Source organism: Diospyros lotus, chromosome 13 (assembly GCF_014633365.1).
Source record: "Diospyros lotus cultivar Yz01 chromosome 13, ASM1463336v1, whole genome shotgun sequence".
Taxonomy (NCBI): Eukaryota; Viridiplantae; Streptophyta; class Magnoliopsida; order Ericales; family Ebenaceae; genus Diospyros; species Diospyros lotus.
The window spans coordinates 10,026,937-10,046,315 of record NC_068350.1 but is presented as its reverse complement, the minus strand read 5'-3'; the positions used below and the strand labels follow the sequence as shown (position 1 = coordinate 10,046,315).

Sequence of the window (19,379 nt, the reverse complement as noted above, 5' to 3'; positions counted from 1 at the left end):
AAACAGAACCGAACCATGCCAACCCTACCCATCACATTCTCTCTCACCTTGCTACTCGCCCAAACCCATCATCTCTCTCTATGTTGCTCTCCCCTGCTTCTGATCATTATCGGCTCAACCACCTCTCTGTCTCTGATCATCATCGGCCGCCTCTCTCACAGCTAGCGTCGATCTTTCTGTCTCTCTCTTTCTCTCTCCCAAAACAACATCATCACCTCCGCTCGCCTCTCCTTCTCTCGACATTGTCAACCCCACCCGCCTCTCCCTCTCTCGACACCGTCGACCCCACCCACCTCCTTTTCTCCTGACTCCGTCAACCCCCCCTCTCACCATCTCCTGACACTGTCGACTCAACAATCGACCACTACTTATCTTTCTCTCTCTCTCTCTCTCTCTCTCTCTCTCTCTCTCTCTCTCTCTCTCTCTCTTTTTCTCTCACCCAAAACAGCATCGCCCTCCCCCCCGGCCTCTCCCTCTAACAACATCGTTGACCCCACCGCCTCTCCTTCTCCCGACATTATCGGCCTCACTCGCCTCCCCCTCTCACGATGACCTTCAACCCCAACCGCTGGCCACCCTTCGCACGACCACTGTCTCTCTCTCTCTCTTCCTCTCACGATTGTTGCCCCCACTCTCCGATTGCTAGCCATCCACTGCACCCCCCACCACTTTCATTAGCCTTCACTTGCCACTGGCCAAGCACTGCACCCTCAATCGCCTGCAGATGTACCTACCCGCTGACCAACGCTCCTAGCTAGCATGTGGTACTTTGAGCTTTATATATTTGCCCATGTCTTCACATAATAGCATTCTCGTATGGTGATATTTCTTAGTTTTGAGTCTATTTACAGCACAAAAAAAGATGCAATGGTTTTGCATCAAAGTCGTTATTGATCTTAGTCCCCCAATATAAATGGATTTTGAAAATAGTTTTACTATCATACTAGATGAAATCATGCTTATAGTTGAATAATAGGTGTTGAAAGGCTATGTCCAAACATGCTTAAGAGAAGCATTGTAGTATGCTACAGAGGCAATGCTACTCAATGGCTCATATCAATGCTTATCTAGCATTTCAGCTTTAGTGTTAGAGTAGAAACCGAGTCTTTGCTACAACCACATTCCTATATATCTTTTACAATGGAACCTCTCCTCTTTTCCAATGTTGAATCTGTATCGCAATTTTATCTTTTATGTATCTAAAGCCAAGAGACTGCCAAGTTAGCTTTGGAAGCTATGTACTTTTTTGTTTTGCATCCATCTTCTTGTTGCTTGTCTACATGGTCAATCCAAGGTTTCAAAAGTATCCTATTCAAAAATGATTTAAGATCCAAATCTAATTAAATTCCTTCATCTCCAATTCTCTTCATCATAATTGTGCCACAAAAAAATTAGTTGCATCATTTCTAGACTAGCAACCATCCTCAATTATATGGGATTAAAAGCATAGAAATTTATTGTTGAATAGATTTGATATCATACAAGTTAGAATGAATTCCAAAACAACAAACCAAATTCTTCTAGACAATGGGCATGTCACAAAGATTGAAGAGATGATTCACAAAAAGATCCTCATGGATATGATTGTCAGTTATCCACCAGTGAACTTAGATGCAAGATTAACTTTAGTTTGAATGGCAACCAAGACCACTTGTGAGGTTGAAATCTTATAGCTGGATAAGAAATATGTAACACTCTTTCTATAGAAGCTTTATTACTATGAATTTTCTTTAACCTTGTGTTATTGCTAATTGAAGTGCAATTTCTAATTCATAGTGTTACAATGATGGGACGAAATACAAAAGTATGTCATAGCTATAGACGGGGGCACTACTTTGCGGCATGTTCAACAAAATGCCCATGCTCATTGTGTAAACGAGGCATTGTAAAATGTTTCGAGGTGGAAAAAGAGTCTATAAACAAAGGGAGGTTGTTCAATATTTATAGTATAAAGTGTGGATTTTGAAAGTGGGTCGAAAAAGATAAATCAAGTGGATTGTTTGGCGAAGGTGAATCCAATGGTAGTGCTTCGGCTAAGTCTATGACCAATTTTCCTATAGAAAAGTTATCTTGCATGTTCCAGACTATAGCTCGAATATATGAAGAAGATGCTGTGGAGATTTCAGTGAACATAATAGTGCACAAGGGAAAATGAAGTGTGTTTAACAATGGTAAAGAAAAGGGGCTGGCATGATTGTGGTGGACACTTGAGAACTGTATTTATTATGTGTATGTAGTGGGGTATTTGAGTAAAACTGTATCTCATGAAAACTATTAGATATGTGTTTGTAATGGTAAAATTAGAATAAGTTTTTCTGGAGATATGAATGTGTTTGTAGTGCATTTTTTTGTTAGTGGTATTTGATTTTTATACTTAAATGGTTTTTAAACTTTATTTGATGAGTATTTTATAATTATATAAAATTATTTAAATGGCCTTTAAATTTAATTTTTAGTTTCTTTAAAACATTTGTTCTCTTTTTAATGAATTCGATTCCTTCATGGCTATACAATGCTGCTACCTTCAAACCGACAAGACATGTGGTTATATGTAGCTTTGGCAATTATTGTTTTGCCTCGTCCCTACTAATAATTAATTCATCCAAAATTTGTAAACAAATAGAAAATGTTGAAACTGTGCTACAAACCTTTTCATTAACACTAAGGGAAGAGACCTTATATGAAAAAAGAAATTAATATACCCATCCACCATGCTATGTAAGACAAAACCAGACAACTGGGCGACATCAGTTAGAGTTACTTTCCATTTCTCCATCCTGGAACTTAGCACAATGTGTTTGTCCAGACAAAATCTTGACTCCTCAATTGCCTTCATTAGTCCCGAACCAATGTCCTATCCTCTCTCATTTAATGACACAAACCATCTATTCATATAACAGCAAGGTGGTGAACATGGGTCTCTTGCCCGTGTGTTCTTATCATATCCACAAGAAAATGTTAACAACCTGTTCATTTAACATTCAACATGGTAGGTAGAGACACATTCACGATTTTGAATACACATAAATTACCAAAAATGTATTTATTGCAATGTAATTGAGTATTAATTATTACATTGTCAGAGTACAAGTGATCTTTCTACAATTAAGAACAAATAAGATATGAAACCAATGAATTAACACTTCAAGAGCTTCATGCTAAATACTTTGCTGATAACAAAAGCTCTATCAATCTGGAATTACAAAATAAAATAGGACAACAAAACCCAGTGGGAATTACAAAATATAAGCACCAACTCTTATGGAGATTTCTTACTGAGGTGGTATGAGACTGAGATCATCATCCTGGCATAGCTTTCCTATCTTTGCAACATAAAGATGGGAAAGTAAATTTACATGGCACTGATATAAATTAAAATTATATGTCTAATCCATATGCTCATACTGACCATTACAGATACAACATTTTCGAACAATATGAATCAAGTTAGAACTCAAACATATAAATACAATAGCACAAATATTACAATGTCATACCTGCTGGTGCCATGGTCCAATGGTTCCTGAAACAGAACCAATAAAAGGAACCATTGAAAGAGGACCTCTTGGAACATAAAGACATTAATAAACATATGCATGACATAACTTTTTAGGTATTTTAAAAAATTAAACAATGAACTCACCTTGAAAATTAGATGTATCAATTAGTGGAGATGGACGCTCTAAGGTGGGAAATGGAAACTGTTGAATGCATGGAACATGTTGTGGGATGCTTGCCAATTCATTGACTTGAAAATTGGGAAGTATAACTACTTGTGTTTCATCCTAATCCTACACCAAAAAATAATTTAAAAAAAAAATAGAAAAAAATGATCAAATGAAAATGTTATATAGTTACGTACCAAAGGTCGTGGATATGAGAAGGGTGTCATGACAAGGTATTGTGATTCCTGTGTAGTTTGAATGATAGTTGCACCATCCTGTAAATTCTTTTAAGGTACTTTCTTGACTTTATGTGTACCCGAAGACACTTGTGCATCATTTAACCATGATTAATTTATATTCCACCTAGTAGGTTACTTGAACACTACAAACTAGTGCTTACCTTATCTCTTTTCGATCTCGACTCCAACAGGCCCTTTTTGTGAAGCTTCTTAGGCCTTCCCTTACTTCTCAAGTAGTAGGGGTCCAATATATTCTCGCTTGAAGCATTCTCCGTCGTTCTCTTGTCGGAGCCTACATGAACAATCACCTAAGATAGATGATTACTTTCGCTACTTGACTTCGACGTGGAAAGCCCATTTTTTTTTTTCAATTTGAATCCACTCTATAAGCTCTATGATATGACCTTCATCACATGTTGCGAGATCAGCTACCTTGGTTAAAGCTTTGCACAATTTGTCATAACTTAACTGCCCAAGACTATTAATCCACCCATCATAGTTAATTGCGACCCTCGTGTGTCATCTAGTCATATCTCTCTTCCACCTCCTTAATATATACTTTTCAGGAAGTGATTTTACGTTATTATAGATTAGTACTGAGATAGCATGCCTACAAATAATTCCCCTAAACTCGAATAGGTGGTAACTACAAATAAATTCGCAACTATCCCTCTAAAATAAAATGGTAAATTTTTTTCTCTTGACACTCCCACCAACTATGACATTCTCTTATAGCTTATACGTCATTCCTGAACACCCATCTTCGGTAGATATAGGGTCACAATACATCTTTTTGTTGATTTCTTCTTGAAATTCCCTGAATTTTGATATGGTATAAACTAATTGGAACTACTTAGTCAAATTCATAAGGTGTAAAGCATGGAACCATTTGCGAGAATAACTAAAAATCTACTTGGACCTCCTTCTCAACCTTATTCTTCAGTGCTTGCTCATATTGTTCAGCAAACTGCTTCAACAATGTCTTTGAATGGACAAGCCCATCAAAGAATGCATTCATACTCTCACTACGTTGGGTTGTTGACATACCTGCCCAAAATGATGTTTTCAAGAAACAAGGAACCCAATGGCTTCTATCAATTAATGTAAAGTCTGGCTAACCAATCAATCCATGTTCTTTAACCATCCTAATCCAACCATGTTCTAATTCTTCTGAAGTTTGCAAATGATAGACTAGTTCATGTATAGCCGAAAATATGGCACCCTTTTAAACATGGTTGCCAAATTTTTCGGGAAACTTCTTCAATATATGCCACAAACACCATCTATGCTTGGTATTCGGTAATACTATTTGGATTGCATTTTGCATAGCCCTATCTTGGTCCGTAATTATTCCATTAAGAGCCTAGCGTTGCATACATTGAAGCCATGTCCTAAATAGCCAAACAAACGTCTCTGTATCCTCACTCAAGAGTAACCCATATCTGAGCAACGTAGATTGTTCACGATGATTGACCTCAACAAAATGGGCGAATGGCATGTCATACTTATTTGTGAGATACATGGTGTCAAAGGCCACAATATCGCCAAACGCCTTATATGCTTATCTGCACCTATTATCATCCCACAACACATTTCTCAATCGAGACTCTTCATCCAAATCGATACTGAAGAAAAAACTAGGGCAAATTGCTTGCATTTTTGAAAAATAAGATTGTATTACAGGTGCATCTCCTTCCCCTAGTCGTAACTGCCTAACCTTTTTAACATAATTTCTACAATCCCTTTTGATCCATGTCATATTCTCATATCCACCTACTTCGACAACCGTTGAGTTATAGCTTTTATGTAACAAAATTCCAACCATATCATTCACTTCAAGCTAACGTTTTACATGTGCACTCAATTGTTAGTTGCATCGAAACAACTAGGATTTGGATGGACTCATCTTATGATTATGCTCAAGATGAACTATGTTAATTCGCCATGTTCCAATACCATCAACACTTGCAGTCAATCTAGCTTTACACCCTATTTGAATGGTTGGTTGTGGCCTCGAAGAAAAAACTTTTAGACCTAGTTCTTTGGCCTTCTCGACAACATGAAAATTTCACATATTTTACTACCCATCCCCACTCTTTCTCGAAGTTGTTTTCCTAACTAGAAAACCTACGTTATATGCATATTTCTTGTAAAACTCAAATATTTCATTGGCATCCTTAAACTTCATTCCAACCTGCAGCACAATAATCTCACTATCTTCTTCTAATATTTCATCATCCAAACCTTCCAAATTCTCCATTCAATTATAATCTTCCTCATTTCCCAAACTTCCATCATCTATTGTCTCATCATCAAGATTAAAATAACAAACACAAATCAAGCATTTCAGAAATACTCAAAATCATAAATCAAGCAGTATATAAATATAGAAAATTACCTGAAAAACTAGTCATTTTGCTCTGAAAGATTATCTCTACAAAAAGAAGAGGTGGGGGATGCAGTGGGTGGCAGTGGGGGTGCAATGGCTAGTTGGCGGAAAGTGGAGGCAACGACCAACAATTGGGGGGGGCAGTTGCTAGTCGAGGGCAAGGCAATGGCTGCAAAAGCGAGAGAGAGAGAGAGAGAGAGAGAGAGAGAGAGAGAGAGAGATGATGGTCGTGCGAGGGGTGGCTAGCGGTTGGGGTCGAAGGTCATCGTGAAAGGGAGATATAGGTGGGGCCGATGGTGTCAGGAGAGGGGAGGGGGTGGGGTTGATCGAGTTAGGAGAGAAGGAAGAGGGTGGGGTCGAGGGTGTCAAGAGAAGGAGAGGCGGGCAGGGGCGACAGTGTTGTTTTGGGCTAGAGAAAGAAAGAGAGACAAACAGACCAACATTGACCATGAGAGATGCGGCCAACAATGATCGAAGAAGGAGATGTGGCTGGGCCGACAGTGATCGAAAGCAAGGGAAAGAAAGAGAGAAGATGGGTTTAGGTGGGTAGTAGGGAGAGAGAGAAGGGGATGGGTTTGGGTGGGTACATTTCCTTGGGCCTTGCAAAAGAAAAGGAAAATAATGTAAAAATAAATTAAAATTGTTTCGGTAGTCGAGGAAGTAGCCCACAACGAACCTATAGCATAATCCAAAGGGAAAAGGGACTATTCCAATAGAATTAAAGGGCCCAAAATGGCTTCGTTTTGGACCAACTAAAACAACATCGTTGACCTCACCAAAATGACAACATTTAACATCTTTACTAGGATAAGTATGGTTACCTTAAACACTTTCTTTAACGATTTACAGGGATTTATGGTAAGAAATGCTACGTATAATTCTAATTCTTGACATTTACAATAAACGCCGGGAATTAAACGACAACAAAACTAATTTTTGTTCTATAATGGCCACGCACTCCTATATATATATACATGCCTTGTTAATGTAATTTAATGGATACTGACTATGATCTCTATGCAGCTCTTTCCTCTCAAGTCTTTTCGTACTTGTGCACTTTTTTTCAGAAGTCTTTATACATGAGGGTGCATGGCTCAACTGCAAATAATCATTAATTCAAACTAAGAATACACATTATTATTATTATTATTATTATTAAGTTACAAGGAAACGGGACATTAAGCCCTAAATACCAACAAAAAAAAAAAAAAAAAAAGCTACCTCAAGGAGTCATGGACCGTCCCGGCCCAATCCCAACGCCTCTTAGCCCTAAACCCATGGCCCAATCTTGGTCTCTGGCTCGATCATGGCCCTATGCCAGCCTGCAACAACATCATTACAGCCGCATGTTGGGTACCCGCACGCCTGCTCAAGATCCCATCCTCATTTATGACAGATCTCATTCTCATTAATGGCAGAGCCCATCCACATTAATGAGAGTCTTGTCGACACCATGCTACCGCCTGGGAGCCTCCATCAACATTGGATGCCTAATCCCATCACCCTGCAAACACACAATGCATGCATACAAGAAGACCTCGTCTTCTTTTATATGAACCAACTCTCTTCAGAGCCAAGGTATGTTCTTGTCTCTTACTCACTCGAGCGTTGGAGTGCTTGCATATGTCAATCGCCCCTTCCCCCCGACGGACCTATCGTCGAGGCCTATCCCTTGTCATTGTCGGTTCACCTCCAATCGTATTTATGTCAGGAAGGAACATTTGGCGCCCACCATGGGGCTCAGTAAAACTTACCTACCCCACAACCTTACTAGAGCCTTTCAAGACAACCCTACTATCTTACCGTGGTGTGAACTTAAAGCACCCCTATCCAGGAGCCAAACACCGTTAACCACCTTTCACAAAACCCAATCGTCGTGGAAGTCCTCATTCAAACTGTCCAACAGCTCCAAAACCAAGTAAAACTTACCTACCCCACAACCTTACTAGAGCCTTTCAAGCCAACCCTACCACCTTACCATGGTGCGAACTCGAAGCACTCCTATCCAGGAGCCAAACACCGCTGACCACCTTTCACAAAACCCAACCGTCGTGGAGGTCCTACTCCAGACTGTCCAACAGCTTCAAAACCAAGTAATTAAAACTTACCTACCCTACAACCTTAATTACTAAGCATAGCGAGAAACGTCTAGCGTCATCCACCCCCAGATACAATCATGCCATCTATCCCGACATTAATGACCCGTATCTAGCAGCTGAAAAATTGCCATTGAAATAGGGCCACCTACCCAAGTAGTTGATACCCTAGCCTAAGAAAGCAGTGCACCATGAGTAGGAAAACGTCCCCTCACTTTCGTAAACAAACGTCGCTTCACATTAGTAGACACCTACCTCGAGCTTCGTGTCGTGCTTGCGTCTTAAGCAAAATGCCCAAAATAGCTACCATCGAACTCTTAAGAAGGACTGAACATAGAGTATGGTTGCCTTCTATCATGTTTTTTGGACGTCGGCATTGGTTCGCTCCCGAGCCCCTAGGTCCATCTTGGCAAGCAAGTCTCGAGTCCACCCCGAAGTCATCTTAGACCAGTAAACCCAAACCAACACACACAAGACGATCCATCCACGCAGACCTTGAAAATTGATGCCTAACACAGGCTTCCCTGCATCAACAAACGTCATCCCTATTGTTTCAATACCAGGCCGGAGAACCAAATCAACTCGAGCAAAGCCAACTTCGAGTTGGCCTCCCTAGCATAGGTCCAACTCGTATCAAACCAACCAAACTTACCCCAAGCTATACTCAGTGACACTGACCTCACTACCCAACAGTCTTAAGAAGTCAAAACGAAGGTGCACCACACTTTATTAAAATCACCCAAGACAACATTACATCAAAATCCAAAAAAGGACTTACACTACAAACTCTCACAAGCTAAGGGAGCCTAAAAAAAATGGAAGGGCTCGAGTCGTCAGGAATAAGAGTGGGTTCAAAGGGAAGATCGGCCTCTGATACCCCCGCCAAATCCTCAGTCTGGACAACTTGGACTAAAGAAGCACTTACAAGCTGACCGTCAACGATCTCCTTAAAAGGTCCATAGGGTGACAGATCAACCTCAGGATATAAAAGCTGAACCTGGGTAAGATCGCAGGAGAAACCCTCAGAATATTGCTCAGCAGCTTCATCTATCAATAGTTCAACCTCGGCTGGAGCAGCCGCCTCCGAGAGCTTGGCCTCCAGCTCTGACGCCTTCTCCACCTTAGCTTTCACCCAATCTTCAATAGCCTTAACTGACCCCTCCAAACTTTTAACCTCGGCAATCAATTTTTTCGAGATCGCATTCACCTTATCCCTCTCACCTGCAACCTCTCAAACTCGCTTGGGTAGATCCTTCATCTCATCCTCCACTCATTCTAGTGACCACTTATCGGCCTCTTCTCGGGCGTTACTGGCTTGTTGCTTAGCTGCCTTCAGATCCTCCTCGGCCTTTCGAAGGTCACACACCATGGTCCAGACATCTCTTTCCAGCACCCAAACTGCGCTGGCAACACGAAAGGATTGTAACTCGGCCCAGTGGCTTAGCCTGGTGTGGCTAAGTTTTTCCATCCAAGTCTGGTCTAACCCCGAAGAAAGATGTTCCTCGATGAATTTATCAGCATGAAACTCGCGACTCCATATACTCGCCCTATCAGATTCGTTATCATTGAAGCCCTAAAAATCGGATCTTCAGCGACAATCCTAGCTTGAATCAACCGATGATGACCCCTGCTCGATAGTATCTTTTTGGCTCAGACCTGACACCCTCAACTCGATCCCAACTCAACGCCTCTTTACTAGAAACAAGACTTGGGTAGCAAATTTACCAGCCAACTTAGCATGGGAGGGGGTAGGAGCCTTGCCAGCCCCCCTTTCAGCCGACCCAACAACCGGTTTGGCGCTCAGAGCACGTGCTCTTTTCTCCCTGATACGTCGCTTTATCTCTTTAATAGTCAACCTTGGGGCCATCTCGTTTGGAAAAAGAGAAAGCAGATATGAACAATTGAGCACAAATATCTAAGTAAAGAAAAAAGAAAGCAACCTACGTATATACCTGGCTAACCCCCCTCCGAATCATCCCTATGTTTGACAAGCTTTGAGGCTTCGAGCATATTAGGGATGAAGGAAATTATATCTACAAATGCCTGATCCTCAAGGCTTAGGCCCTCGTACTTAACCTCGGCTTCTGAAAACATGGTCAGTTCACACTGCTAGAACAAGGGATATTTCAGAAAGCCTCAAGTGTCCAGAAAAAAAGAAAGTTGGTTCTCTACTGAAGCCACCTTGAAAAAACCCACCTTAAAATGCTTGTAGAAGTTGTCGAAGGTCTTCAGTAACCTTTTCCCCTGGATACCACTCAAAGAAATCCAGCTACCATTCCCCGCGTCCTTCCACTAAAAGAAGTGAAGAAACAACCCTCATCTCGACTCATGACCTAGGAAGCTAGACAACACCTCGAATGCCCTTATAAAACCCCAACTATTGGGATGTAGTTGTGTAGGGGCAATGTTTAAAAACGTCTGACCGAGCTTTGAAACTCAATCAATGAAAGCTACACCCCGAGGCAGGAGAAGAATGTCTTATACATAAAGATGAACCCGGCGTCAGGACCCCGACTCAACTCCATATGGACACGATCCTCAACCCGAAACGACTGACACACAAAAAACCCTCCCCATTGGCAATTCTAGAAAGTTTGGTCTTCGCCCTCATAGCCCTCAAATCCTCAGAAGTGGTACATACTGAAGCGACCTTGGCCACATCTTTGCTCACCTAGTCATACGAAGTTGAAGGCGATCCAGCCATGAATAGCACACCTACAAGGTCTCGAGAAAGAGAAATGTTCGCACTTGGAACCCCACAATCTAGATTGCCTCAAAGCAAATAAGGAAAGGATGGGGAGAGGGCCAAGGATTAAAAACTCACTCAAGCATCAAACCCCTCGGACTGGCCTAAAGACACTCTCTTAAACCCTACGCAGCCTAGTAGTGAAAGAAAAAAGCAAGAATACGACCATTACCTGAAAGCGATGGAAGTTGAAAAGGGACAAAAACCAAATGTTGCAAGCAATCACAAGCAAAGATCTTTGAGTAGCAAAGCTAGACAAATTCAAAAGACGAATGGAAAGTACAAGCAAGTGAGTGGAAGGCCTATTTATAGATATCCCAAAACGCATTTGACGGAGGGAGATCATCCGTCGTTAAACATCCATCACTGGGATAGCAACACCTGGTATCCAACCAATACCCTGACATAGCACCGCACCAAGGGTAATGAAGCGCCATAATAGAAACATCAACCACCATGTCCTCTCGGGTAGACGCTTCGAATCTCAGGTCACACACGCAGCAAGGCACCATCAGAACGACCCCTCGAAATTCCCAACGACGCTAGGCATCCACTCGCTAGCAACTTAAGGCATCACGCCAACTCGGGCATTAGCTTTAGGTACATCCTGACGCCAGCCCAGCCATCTACCCTGGTCGGGCTCTGATAACGCTCGTCTCTCAAAATTGGTGACAACGAAAAATTAGTCCAAACTTTCCCTTTTATAGCTCGAATGCTCGCTCCTCGAGCATCTAACCTCAAGGGTTGTGCACCATCTAGGCCCAATCTCGGCCCATAGCCCATGGCCCAATCCTAGTGCCTCTTAACCCTTAACCCATGGCCTAATCTCGACTCTTAACATGGCCCAATCTCGGCCTTTGGCTTGATCCTGACCCTATGTTAGCTTGCAACAACATCATTACAGTCGCATATTGGGTACCCGCATGCCTGTTCAAGATCCCATCCTCATTTATGACAAATCCGATTCTCATTATTGGTGGAGTCCGTTCACATTAATGAGGGTCCCGTCGACACCATGCTATCGCCTAGGAGCCTCCTTCGACGCTGGGTGCACAGTCCCATCACCTTGTAAACACACAACGCATGCATATAAGAGGACCTCTACTCTTATATGAACCAGCTCTCTTTAGAGCCAAGATATGTTTTTCTCTCTAACCCACTGATACTCTGTCATTTTTACTCTCTTACTCACTCAAGCATAGGAGTGCTTGCAGGTGCTAGTCGCCCCCCTCCTCTTGACAGACCGATCACTCGGGCCTATCCCTTACCACTACCGATTCGCCTCTGACCGTCTTTTTATCAAAAAGAAACAAGCCATTCACTGAGACTACAACTAATTAAGATCGTGCCCCTAATATAGTTTCAATATTAGGAACACAATTTAGTATTTTGCCTATGAACAATAATTAAACAAAACTCATCTAACATATCCCATCACCATGAATAGTAATTAAACAAAACTCATCTAGCATATCCCATCACCATTACAGCTTAGTATTGATGTATCTTTACTCATTACTCCTCTTTTTTGTAGTAGCATGATTTTGAAAATAATAGCCATACCATTAAAAATACACGAATATTACATATTGTTATTAATTAAATACATTTTATATTTTTTATACATTCTATTTCTTTCATTACGGTGAAAAGTTAAAATTTGGATGAAATACAATATATTTGTTATTGTCAAAATATAATAATAAATTTATTTAAATGGAAACATAGTCGTCAAGGCATCTGAACTTGCAAAAAATAAAACAATCAAATGGCGTAGAAAGGTCCCTGAGCAAACACCCCGATGCTTAAATCAAATATTGAAGATGATGAATGCTGTATTGAAACTAATACTAGAGACATACTATTTTGGAATGAGTGTCTGCCTATCTATAAAGGGGTATAGAGTAATTTGAATTAGTTCAAGATTAAGATTCTTGTTAGGATTATGATTTTTACAGACAACGTTTGTCTTGACATTCTGAAACTTGTTAAAATTAAGATTCTTTCAGATGAACCCTGCTACTTATACATAAAGGGCTATAGAAAAGGTTGCGAAAACACAACAAAATGACAAAAATGCGCACTCATACCAATTGCAAAATTGCTTTATCTACCATTGGTTGCCACCTTTCTCTCCTTTTTCCCATGGTCGTCTTCAACAAGCCCCAGTGGCGACCTTCCTCTCATTGCCTCATGTAGCATTTCGTATTGAGCTATAGGAAGGATTGGATCAACTTACCCTGATTGGCTTACACTAACTTTTCAAGGGTCACCCATCCTTGAGCTACCCTAGCTCAAGCACGCTTAACCTGAGAGTTTTTTATCCACATTAAGTTCAAAAGTTATCCAGCTAGTATTGTTTCCTTCTTTATTATTCTCGATATATACTAGCTTCTTTAGAATCCCTTCTTGGACTTGACCTTGGGCTCTCAAGATATTACACCTTGCCTCACCCCACGTCGATCGTCCCTGGGCGACTAGTGGCCATGGGAAGAACATGAAAGATGAGGCAAGCAAGGGTAGGAAAGCAATTTTGCAATTGGTGTGAGGGCATTTTGGTCATTTGCACAGTTGTGTAGCCTAAGGTGTAGCCCTTTATATATGTACAAGTTGCATTTTTCCTTTCAGATAACGTCTATCTCTTACAAATGAACTTTATCTTTTCAAAAAAAATTCAGATATCGAAGTTATTTAGTTTGCACGTTATGCAGGACCTCCCCCTCCCCCAAAGAAATTTATACCTTAAAGTCCAAAAAATTATTTTGAACTTTTGAGCTTTTAATGGGGTTTGGCCTATGACACTACAATATTTATCTATTATTGTTTTTAATTATCTACAATTATACTATTCATTAAATGTGCACTGAGTAAAATTATTGAACATACACACAAAGTAAATACTTTTTTTAATAAACACTCAAAATGAATATTTAAAAATGTGTGCAACCTTACCACTGATAGTTACTATCTTTTTTAAGTGGGAAAACTCCTCATTCTCCTCTTGCAAGTCAAGCTTGTCGAGAGAATATTTCAGGATGTGCCATGGGTACCTGTTCCGATTATCCTAATTATCATATGGCAGAGCCAATTGCAGGTCGAGCTGATATAGGCGGAAATTGGAAGCCTTTTGGGCTGGAGGTCTGGGTCACAAGCATCGAGAGTTATCTCAGATTGGTGGTCAGTAGAGTTTCAATTCATCTATCGAATTTGTGGTCCAACGTTGCTAAATGCATGAATTAATGGTGCTATATACACCTCTCGAGCATACCATACGATTTTTACCGGGCAATGAAACGAAGGGGATTTGTTTGTTCAGATTGAAATGACAGCTCTGCCTATGAAAGATAGTTCCCATCGATAAAGGTTTTGTGTTAGTATGTATATAAATGAAACATATAGGGTTTGTTCATTTAAACAAAATATTTTTAAAACTTTTAACTCTAATTCTCTATTGAATTGAATCTTCATTAGAAAATTTGGAAAAAAAAAAATTCAACTTTATCCTATGAATTGGATAAAATCCAAAATATATTTTCTAATTTTTTTTAAAAAAATGAATGCTATTGTTTTTTAAAATTAAAATTGAAAGTTAAAACATATTTCTTATAACTGAATGAGCCATAAATTTCTTTTCCTTTTCAATGGGAAACACATAGCCTTTAGGGTTTGGGATTATTGACAATTGAATGAAATAAGTTAGCCGTCGCGGCCGCATAAACTGTGCAAGGGCAGCCATATGGCTTTTAGGGTTTGGGATGTCGGCATAGACAGGCCACGCAATAGCAATACTGAAAGGAAGTTTGTATTTTTTTTTTTTTTTTTTTTACTTAAATAGAAGTTCGTGTTAGACATGCCTAATTTCATTAATTAAGTACAGCCATTATGGAAATCTTATTAAGATCTCTAAAAGTCCAGGCCTATATTAAAAGTATTTAATGTGATTAAGACTAGCAGGCAGGCATTTATATGCCTTTTTACGATTTAATTATATGAGATTAAATCATTCTAGCTAACAAACGCTTGAAAAACTTGGGACAATAAACATCAAGCAAAACAGAAAAAAAAAAAAGAAAAGAAAAACTTGGGGCCAACATGTATACGTATTTAATATAAAAATGAAATAAAGGATACGAAAAATGTTTTATGTAATCTTTCATCTTTTAATGTAAAATATTTTTTAAACACGAAAATTTTTAAAGAATTTTCAGCATAGTTTTAAAATATTTATTTAATATACTGTTCTATTTTTTATTTTTATTTTTTTGCATATCGACATACAATAAAACTATAAAATATTAATTAAATACTTATTAATTATTTTTAACGTTCATGACTATAGCATCACATTCAAATGAAGAAAGACTGGAGACTATCGTCTAGAAAATGGAGGATGACGTGTCTTTATTGAGTTTTGTGAGGGTTTTAGGGTTTTGGTATGTTAGGTATAGAGATTTGTTTTTTAGATAAATAAGAAAGGTTTGGATATTTTTAGTTGAGGCCTGGGTGAGTTTTTTTTGCTGCAAATTTCGTTATTCTGTGCTCTAGGTTAATGTTGGGTTTGATTAAATTTTTGTTTCAGTATGGTTGTTTGCTTGCTTGGAACCCTCATCCAGGTCCAGGCTTGGTTCATTTGCCTCAGTTTTCGCCTTTCAGTGCATTTGCTTTGGAGTGAGATTTTTTCCTTACTCTTATTTAACGCCATTGGTGCCTTAATGTAAGAGTTGTTTGAAAAAAATAACAAAAAACATGAACCTTAATGTTAAATATACTTTCTTGTAAGTAAATGTTAAATTAAAACCAGACAAGATCTCCACAAAAACGACTGAATTAACACAAAATTATGGTGGGATTTACACTTTTACGTCAATCAAGACTTTATAATTTTCTACATATTTCAATTGATCGATCAATTGGTAACACTGGTTTGATCTGTAACTTACATAGGTATATAATATTTTTTGTTAGGTATTATTGTTTTTCTTCTAATGCCAATAGCCTAATAGTAGTATTAAAATGTAATAAAAAAGAGTAAAAAATTAATGCAGTTTGCAGACTCTATAGGTGATTAATTCTATTCTACTAGTGCATTGAGAAAAACTTGTCACGATCTTAATCATGCTAACAACAACTAATACAATTAAATAAAGATCTCTTAGTTATATACATTACTACCACTATGTATATCATGAATTAGGTGTTTCGGAGATTGTTTTCTCTTCATTCTTCATTTATTTTTGCATGCCGAGTAATAATTGATTAAATATTATAACTAATTACCAATTTTCAATTGATATTTAATAATGCTAATGCTAGAAGGAGAGATACAGAAGGAGAAACTAGGGATCTTGGATAAATGTCAGCTATGTATCCTTTTAATGCAAGGATGTGAGAGGTCACCAACGAAGTTCTGCAAACATGAAACAAAGCATTTTAGGGATTTATTTTTTATTAAACACGATTCCATGAGCTTTCAAGTTTCTCGGGGTTTCTTTATTTGGCTAGTGAGAAAACATGAAGGCCCGGAAATTCATCCCCTTATCCCTTCAAGTAAAACTCCACCCTGTTTTCACACTGTTCATGAAGGCCCTTTTCGCCATCACCATTGCCTCTTCAATCTCTCTCTTCTTTTACTCCGTCTTCAGATGGCGGAGCATCTATTTTGATGGCGGCCAAACGTTTGTACGATTTAGGGAAGACACTTTTGAAGAAACAAACATATCACATGTATTGTTTGGAATCAGTGGGTCAGCAAAAACATGGAATAATCGTCGGCATTATAGCGAGATATGGTGGAAACCTAATACCACTCGTGGGTTTGTTTGGATTGAAGAAGAGCCCACCAATGATGTGAAGTGGCCGGAGAAGTCACCACCGTACCGGGTGTCGGAGGACACTGCAAGGTTCAAGTACACCTGTTTATACGGCCACCGATCAGCCATTCGACTTGCGCGCATAGTGAAGGAAAGTTTTGAGCTAGGTTTAGAAGGCGTGAGGTGGTTCGTGATGGGCGATGATGATACGGTGTTTTTCCCAGAAAATTTGGTGACTGTTCTGCGAAAGTATGATCATAATGAGATGTATTATATCGGAGGGAATTCTGAGAGCGTTGAGCAAGATATGTTGCACTCTTATAAAATGGCCTATGGCGGTGGTGGGTTTGCCATTAGCTACCCCTTGGCGACAGAGCTAGTGAGGGTTTTGGACGGCTGCATTGACCAGTATGCAGCGGCGTACGGCTCCGATGAGAAGATCGGCGCTTGCATGAGTGAAATCGGCGTGCCTCTCACCAAGGAGCTTGGTTTCCATCAGGTTTTTGTTTCTTTCTCTCAAAATTATATCTTCTAGATATATATATGAGATTTTCTGGACAAATACAAATATACCTATTGCATTTAACCAATATATAGCACAATATGAAGTTATTTGGATAAATTATCAAAAAAATAACGCTGAATTTTAATTGTGCGCTCTATTTTAAATTAATTTTTTTAATTTTTAATAATTATATTAGGTTTTAAGAACAAACTACTGCTTGTTTGAATTAATAATTCTGGTTAAACAAAAACCTAGCAACCTTAAATAGACTTTTTGAGGAATGAGGTGACCTGAATTAATAATTCCTATCGTGTTTTGTTCTTTTTAATTTTTTGGTTTGAATTTGTACAAATTTGCTAAACCCTAAGATTTGAAACAAAAAAATTCGAAGAATACCAATAGTTGAATTTCAGTCGAATTATCATTATTCTTTTCAAAATATTATTGGACGTATTAGGTGATAAATCATTATTCAGACAGTCAATCTTTTTAAGTTTGCCATATTATAGAAATGATATATTATTAGGGCAAACAAAAATCTATTATTAAATCAAATAATAAAATTCTAAAATTAAAACACAATAAAAAATGTATATTTTTAATTATTTTTATCAAGCTGAAAGAGAAAATAAATATGTTAAAAAAAACTTTAAGTAAATATATATGCATATCACATTTACAATTAATTGATGTGTAGATTGACATTCGAGGGGAACCATATGGGTTGTTGTCAGCGCACCCAGTTGCACCGTTGGTGTCATTACACCACCTAGACTATGTGAAACCAATGTTCCCAGGCAAAAACCAAATTGAGTCTCTCAAGGAACTGGTCATGGCATACAATCTGGATCCAGGTCGGACCCTGCAACAGAGCTTCTGCTATGACTTGTCTAAAAATTGGTCTATTTCAGTGTCTTGGGGTTACACTGTGCAACTCTACCCTTCTTTGGTGACGGCGACAGTGCTAGAAACGACATTTCAGACGTTTGTGACGTGGAAGAGTTGGCGTCAAGAGCCTTTCACGTTCAATACTCGGGTACTCAGCCCTGATCCATGTGAGGCCCCGGTTATTTATTTCTTGGATCGGGTCGGGGTGGTTGGAATGGGTCAAACCCTGAGCACATACAAGAGGGTCTCTAATGAACCGGCGAAAGAATGCGGTCGAGGGGACTATGTTTCAGCTTTGTCTGTTCAGTTCTTCAACATCTCAGCACCAAAGTTAGATCCCAAACTATGGAAGAAGGTTAGAGTTAAACTATTAGTCATGTCACCCCCCCCCCCCCCCCCCCCCCCCCCCCCCCCCAAGGGTGCAACCAGGGGTTAAGCCTCCTTGGAGGCGAGCTTACACATTTTTGTATTATCTAGTATGCCCCATTTTTGTGGTAACTAACATGTTTTAGGAATGACTGAACAAGCAGGCGCCGCGAAGACAATGTTGCGAGATCGTTAACAATGGTGCAAGTGTCGTGGATGGCAATACTGTTCATGTCAAGGTTAGAGGCTGCAAGCTTTGGGAATCAATGTCACTGCCATAGATTATACACTTGTGTGTTGATAAATTAATTTACCATTCCAATAGGTCCAGAGAAAACAGAAAAAAATTGGAAAGGAGCTAGATTGAGCTTCAATCGTGGAGCTGAAAGAAACAAACAAAAAGCATGATTAGAATGCAAGAAATTGATAATTTAATATGATTTCTTAATTTGTGCTCCATGTCTCTCCATAGTGGTTCATCAAAACCCATTTATGATCTTTATTTTTGCAGTGTAAGTTATTGTCAAGTCTTTTGTTATCTGGTTCTTTTTTCAAAACTTCTCCTATAGTTTGTTTTTCTTCAAAAAGGTCCCGAAGCTTTCACTTTATTATCATGACACCCCTTCCATTAAATTTTAATGCGGAAAATTTTAATTGAGGAGAGATCAAGTTAGA

General features: G+C 39.2%; 1 protein-coding gene across 1 annotated transcript; it reads left to right on the top strand.

The window, feature by feature from the left end:
* The first annotated feature begins 16,539 nt into the window (after positions 1–16,539).
* On the top strand, positions 16,540–19,167 carry LOC127789087 (uncharacterized). Its single transcript, XM_052317861.1, has 3 exons — positions 16,540–17,444; positions 18,148–18,693; positions 18,869–19,167. Exons 1-3 carry the CDS (start codon positions 16,647–16,649, stop codon positions 18,983–18,985), a joined length of 1,461 nt encoding a protein of 486 aa, XP_052173821.1. The 5' UTR covers positions 16,540–16,646; the 3' UTR covers positions 18,986–19,167.
* Positions 19,168–19,379: the final 212 nt, after the last annotated feature.

What these genes read in the sequence shown, in the direction of transcription:
- LOC127789087 (XM_052317861.1), top strand. Translation starts at nt 16,647, where the DNA reads ATGAAGGCCCGGAAATTCATCCCCTTATCCCTTCAAGTAAAACTCCAC. An exon ending in AGGAGCTTGGTTTCCATCAG is followed by an intron (nt 17,445 to 18,147) that starts GTTTTTGTTTCT and finishes ATTGATGTGTAG; the next exon opens with ATTGACATTCGAGGGGAACC. An exon ending in ATCCCAAACTATGGAAGAAG is followed by an intron (nt 18,694 to 18,868) that starts GTTAGAGTTAAA and finishes CTGAACAAGCAG; the next exon opens with GCGCCGCGAAGACAATGTTG.